This window comes from Homarus americanus, unplaced genomic scaffold, assembly GCF_018991925.1.
Source record: "Homarus americanus isolate GMGI-L3 unplaced genomic scaffold, GMGI_Hamer_2.0 scaffold45765, whole genome shotgun sequence".
Classification (NCBI taxonomy): domain Eukaryota; kingdom Metazoa; phylum Arthropoda; class Malacostraca; order Decapoda; family Nephropidae; genus Homarus; species Homarus americanus.
Genome location: NW_024726903.1, coordinates 4349 through 10901, shown reverse-complemented (window position 1 = coordinate 10901; position 6553 = coordinate 4349). Strand labels below are relative to the sequence as shown.

The window sequence follows — 6553 nt, the reverse complement described above, 5'->3', positions numbered from 1 at the left end:
TGATGATGTAGCTAGAAAATCAGAATGGCTACTATATAAGTAAGGCACAAATAAAGTAATATAGCAACATTCAAACATTGTATGACGTCACCGAGCCACGCGTTTCCATGACAACACTTGTCAACAAAGCGACAAGGAAAGTGGATCAATAATACATCCGTGTTGGGTATTTGATATATATCAATGCATATGATATAATTTATAATGGAGCAGACCCAAAAAGTTATCATTATAATAAAGTACTAAGAAATAGTCCAGATATCAAGAAATTATTGTCATAATTGAATATCACTTTGAAATTCTTTAAACTTTCCCAACCTGGTTATATGTTCGTAAGCTCTGGTAATGTCTACACTGCATTTCTGCGCTGTCGATCTTTTAAATGTATTGCTTAAGCGTGAAACTTCTTCCCATCGCTTTGTACAATGTCAAGTTTAAGTAGTGATGATTTTTTTGATGATGTTAGTGATGATAATAAAAAGAGAGAACGTAATTCATCTCCCGACTCTCGAGATGCAAGTGTCGATGAGAGTAAAACTTCCAGTTACGAAGAGAAGTCTCTTGCCAATGTTGATAAAAAAAATTCCTCCGAAGTGTCCCAAGAACGTTACGACAGTGAAAGCGAAGATCTTGAAAATTCTGTGAGTGAAGAAAACGAAATTGTAGAGGACCTCGGGGAAAAACTTGAGCAAGATGAACACGATGTTGAAGATAAATACAAACAAAATGACAGTAATGATGAGAGTGAGGAGTTGGAGAACTTGTTTAACGGGTCACAGAGCAACCCTTCCTGTTCCATTTCATCGCAAGCTTCAAAATCCTCCAGACTGCGTCCCACCTCGGCGAGAAATCCCATGCGGGTATTGATTAGTTCTGCCTCCTCTACCCACCAGTCAAAGATGGCAGGTAAGAAAAGTTAAACTCTCAGTTAGTTTGCTTATAGCGAATTCTGTGAATTTTATACTGATTGGCGCGTGACTGATGTCTGTACCTGTACAGTGATGCGTTGCGTCATTAGTGGTGGACTTGATTCATGAGGATCGATAATACAGATATCTAAAACTATTGATAAATATGTAAATAGCAACTATAAGTATTCTGATCATATTTTCAAAACACAGATATGACATAAATAACAATAACTTAGTCTGCGATCATTCAATTCATTGTAGCTAAGGAGTTTATTTAGAAATGGGGGAGAAAGAAGCAATAAATTATGATGATTGAAAAGACAATTCTAGAGAATTAATTATCATCACCTTACCAAAAAAATTTTATCTTACTCCTCTGACCATTTTTTAGCTACGTATTTATCCTAATTCATCGTCTTATAACACTTTGATAAAACTTGAAGCTATGAGTTTATGCTAAACAGTGTTTGATGGATGACCAAATATAATGATAATTATTTTATATATATTTATGAAGACCCTCTTATCACGTACAAAGGGCTGAGATTGCCTGGCGTTTACTTTTGTATCTTTCTATACGTACAAGGCAAATAAACCTTAGGTATCCAAAATTTATATCGACCAATGATATCATTATGGTGATATAAACACACGCTTGTAAGGTATCTGTTGTTAATTTTTAGGAAGACACAATATTAGTACATTTTTATTCATTAATTATTGAAGATAATCATTTCTAATAACAGATTCAGCACTGTTATATAGTTCATTAAAGGTCGTAACATCAATACAAATAGACGCTGCATGAAGGATTTAGTTTCTTAATTCTAACTGCTCTCGCAATTTCTACTGAATAAATACCACATATCTTCACACCACAAAGAAGTATCTCGCACGCCCTTTCCGCAGCCCTGTCACACGCTGTGGTGCCCATAGCGACGGCAGCAGACGAGGAGACCAGCTTCATGCCCAGGAGCAGCCTCTCCCCTCTGTTGGTGTATAAGAGCCCTGTACACGACAGACTTTCCACATCCCGGGGCTCTAGGGACACTTCTTCTAAACCACCTCAAAATACCAAGCCACCACAGCTCACCACCAGCAACAAAGGCATCAACAGAGTTCTCTCCAGCAAGGAAAATTCATCTAAAATGGGTTGCGTGCAATTGATTGGTGTTCAGTAATTACTTGAATTTATTAACGACGCCTTGACTAAATTTGAACAATATTCTCGTAGATTGAATGCCAAATTTTACCAGGAAAAGAATATAGTTTGCATAGTTGTTTTTTATCTGAATATATAATCAAAAGATATACTTTGTTACCGAATTGGTACCATTGTTATTTATTATAATAATAATAATAATAATAATAATAATAATAATAATAATAATAATAATAATAATAATAATAATAATAATAATAATAATAATAATAATAATACAAAACACAAAATCTATCTTAAATGGTAATCTTGTAGAGCATATATGAGTGCTATAATCAGTGGGGGCCACACACACGTAGTGTTGTGAGTGTTATAATCAGTGGGGGCCACACACAAGTAGTGTTGTGAGTGCTATAATCAGTGGGGGCCACACACACGTAGTGTTGTAAGTGTTATAATCAGTGGGGGCCACACACAAGTAGTGCTGAGTGCTATAATCAGTGGGGGCCACACACAAGTAGTGTTGTGAGTGTTATAATCAGTGGGGCCACACACAAGTAGTGTTGTGAGTGCTATATAATCAGTGGGGGCCACACACACGTAGTGTTGTAAGTGTTATAATCAGTGGGGGCCACACACAAGTAGTGCTGAGTGCTATAGTCAGTGGGGGCCACACACAAGTGGTGTTGTGAGTGTTGCATAATCAGTGGGGCCACACACAAGTAGTGTTTGAGTGTTATAATCAGTGGGGGCCCACACACAAGTAGTGCTGAGTGCTACTATAATCAGTGGGGCCCACACACACGTAGTGTTGTGGAGTGTTATAATCAGTGGGGCCACACACAAGTAGTGTTGTGAGTGTTATAATCAGTGGGGGCCACACACAAGTAGTGTTGTAAGTGTTATAATTACTGGGGCCACACACAAGTAGTGTTGTGAGTGTTATAATCAGTGGGGGCCACACACAAGTAGTGTTGTGAGTGTTATAATCAGTGGGGGCCACACACAAGTAGTGCTGAGTGTTATAATCAGTGGGGGCCACACACAAATATTGTTGCTAGTTTTATAATCAGTAGGGGACACACAAGACGTGTTGGGAGTGTTATAATCAGTGGGGGCCACACAGAAATAGTGTTGTGAGTGTTATAATTACTTGGGCCACTCACAAGTAGTGTTGTTTGTTTTTTAATCATTGGGGTCACACACAAGTAGTATTGTGAGTGTTATAATTACTGGGGCCACACTCAAGTAGTGTTGCTAGTTTTATAATCAGTGGGGGCCACACACAAGTAGTGTTGTGAGTGTTATAATCCAGTGGGTGCCACATACATTTAGTGTTGTGAGTTATAATTAGTGGGGCCACACACAAGTAGTGTTGTGAGTGTTAAAATTACTTGGGCCACTCACAAGTAGTGTTGTTTGTTTTTTAATCAGTGGGGTCACACACAAGTAGTATTGTGAGTGTTATAATTACTGGGGCCACACTCAAGTAGTGTTGCTAGTTTTATAATCAGTGGGGGCCACACGCAAGTAGTGTTGTGAGTGTTATAATCCAGTGGGTGCCACATACATTTAGTGTTGTGAGTTATAATTAGTGGGGCCACACACAAGTAGTGTTGTGAGTTGTTATAATTACTGGGGCCACACACAAGTAGTGTTGTTTGTTTTATAATCAGTGGGGGCCACACACAAGTAGTATTGTGAGTTTTATAATCAGTTGGGGCCACACACAAGTAGTGTTGTGAGTTGTTATAATTACTGGGGCCACACACAAGTAGTGTTGTGAGTGTTATAATTACTTGGGCCACACACAAGTAGTTCTGTGGTGGTTATTTTCAGTCGGGCCACACAAAAGTAGTATTGTGATGGTTATTTTCAGTGGGGGCCACACACAAGTAGTGTTTAGTGTTATAATCAGTGGGGGCCACACACAAGTAGTGTTGTGAGTGTTATAATCATCAGTGTTATAAAGTGGGGCCACACACAAGTAGTGTTGTGAGTGTTATAATCAGTGGGGCCACACACAAGTAGTGCTGAGTGTTATAATTACTGGGCCACACACAAGTGGTGTTGTAGTGTTATAATCAGTGGGGCCACACACAAGTAGTGTTGTGAATGTTATAATCAGTGGGGCCACACACAAGTAGTGCTGAGTGTTATAATCAGTGGGGCCACACACAAATATTGTTGCTAGTTTTATAATCACTTGGGGACACACAAGACGTGTTGGGAGTGTTATAATCAGTGGGGGCCACACACAAGTAGTGCTGAGTGTTATAATCAGTGGGGGCCACACAGAAATATTGTTGCTAGTTTTATAATCAGTAGGGGACACACAAGACGTGTTGGGAGTGTTATAATCAGTGGGGGCCACACAGAAATAGTGTTGTGAGTGTTATAATTACTTGGGCCACTCACAAGTAGTGTTGTTTGTTTTTTAATCAGTGGGGGCCACACACAAGTAGTGTTGTTAGTTTTATAATTACTGGGGCCACACTCAAGTGGTGTTGCTAGTTTTATAATCAGTGGGGGCCACACGCAAGTAGTGTTGCTAGTTTTATAATCAGTAGGGGACACACAAGACGTGTTGGGAGTGTTATAATCAGTGGGGGCCACACAGAAATAGTGTTGTGAGTGTTATAATTACTTGGGCCACTCACAAGTAGTGTTGTTTGTTTTTTAATCAGTGGGGTCACACACAAGTAGTATTGTGAGTGTTATAATTACTGGGGCCACACTCAAGTAGTGTTGCTAGTTATATAATCAGTGGGGCCACACGCAAGTAGTGTTGTGAGTGTTATAATCCAGTGGGTGCCACACACAAGTAGTGTTGTGACTGTTATAAGTACTAGGGCCACAGACAAGCAGTGTTGTGATTGCTATATTCAGTGGGGCCACACACAAGTAGTGTTTTAAGTGTTATAATTACTGGGGATATACACATGTAGTGTTGTTAGTTTTATAATCGTGGGGCCACACACAAGTAGTGTTGTGAGTGTTATAATTACTTGGGCCACACACAAGTAGTTCTGTGGTGGTTATTTCATTCGGGCCACACAAAATAGTATTGTGATGGTTATTTTAAGTGGTGCACACACAAGTAGTGTTGTGAGTGTTATAATCAGTTGGGGCCTGAGAAGTAGTGTTATGAGTGTTATAATCAGTGGGGCCACACACAAGTAGTGTTATGAGTGTTATAATCAGTGGGGCCACACACGATATTGTGAGGTGTTATAATCAGTGGGGCCACACACAAGTAGGTGTGAGTGCTATAATCAGTGGGGGCCACACAAGTAGTGTTGTGAGTGTTATAATTACTTGGGCCACTCTACGTAGTGTTGTTTGTTTTTAATCAGTGGGGGCCACACGTAGTGTTGTTAGTTTATAATTACTGGGGCCACACTCAAGTGGTGTTGCTAGTTTTATAATCAGTGGGGGCCCACACGCAAGTAGTGTTGCTAGTTGTATAATCAGTAGGGACACAAAGACGTGTTGGGAGTGTTATAATCAGTGGGGCCACACACAAGTAGTGTTGGTGTTATAATCAGTGGGGCCACACACAAGTAGTGCTGAGTGTTATAATCAGTGGGGGCCACACACAAATATTGTTGCTAGTTTTATAATCAGTAGGGGACACACAAGACGTGTTGGGAGTGTTATAATCAGTGGGGGCCACACAGAAATAGTGTTGTGAGTGTTATAATTACTTGGGCCACTCACAAGTAGTGTTGTTTGTTTTTTAATCAGTGGGGTCACACACAAGTAGTATTGAGTGTTATAATTACTGGGCCACACTCAAGTAGTGTTGCTAGTTTTATAATCAGTGGGGCCACACACCAAGTAGTGTTGTGGTGATATAATCCAGTGGGTGCCACATTTTAGTGTTGTGCGTTATAATTAGTGGGGCCACACAAGTAGTGTTGTGAGTTGTTATAATTACTGGGGCCACACACAAGTAGTGTTGTTAGTTTATAATCAGTGGGGCCTCACACAAGTAGTATTGTGAGTGTTATAATCAGTGGGCGCCACACACAAGTAGTGTTGTGAGTGTTATAATCAGTGGGCACACACACAAGTAGTGTTGTGAGTTTTATAATCAGTTGGGCCACACACAAGTAGTGTTGTGAGTTGTTATAATTACTGGGGCCACACACAAGTAGTGTTGTGAGTGTTATAATCAATGGGGCCACACACAAGTAGTGTTGTAGTGTTATAATCAGAAGGGGCCACACACAAGTAGTGTTGTGAGTTGATATAATTACTGGAGCCACACACAAGTAGTGTTGTGAGTGTTATAATCAGCAGGGGCCACACACAAGTAGTGTTGTTAGTTTTATAGTCAGTGGGGCCAAACACAAGTAGTGTTGTTAGTTTATAATCAGTGGGGCCACACACAAGTAGTGTTGTGAGTGTTATAATTACTTGGGCCACACACAGTAGTTCTGTGGTGGTTATTTTCAGTCAGGGCCACACACAAGTA

At 40.0% G+C, this 6553-nt stretch overlaps 1 protein-coding gene across 1 annotated transcript; it reads left to right on the top strand.

Annotated features, from left to right (window-relative positions):
- Positions 1–345: 345 nt before the first annotated feature.
- Positions 346–2092, top strand: LOC121865731 (helicase swr-1-like). Its single transcript, XM_042365267.1, has 2 exons — positions 346–906; positions 1821–2092. The coding sequence occupies exons 1-2, from the start codon at positions 426–428 to the stop codon at positions 2090–2092; spliced, it is 753 nt and encodes a 250-aa protein (XP_042221201.1). The 5' UTR covers positions 346–425.
- The last annotated feature ends 4461 nt before the right edge of the window (positions 2093–6553 follow it).

Excerpts from the sequence above, each read along its gene's own strand:
- LOC121865731 (XM_042365267.1), top strand. The coding sequence starts at position 426 with ATGTCAAGTTTAAGTAGTGATGATTTTTTTGATGATGTTAGTGATGAT. Across the intron at positions 907-1,820 it reads CCACCAGTCAAAGATGGCAG|CCCTGTCACACGCTGTGGTG; the intron begins GTAAGAAAAGTT and ends CCCTTTCCGCAG.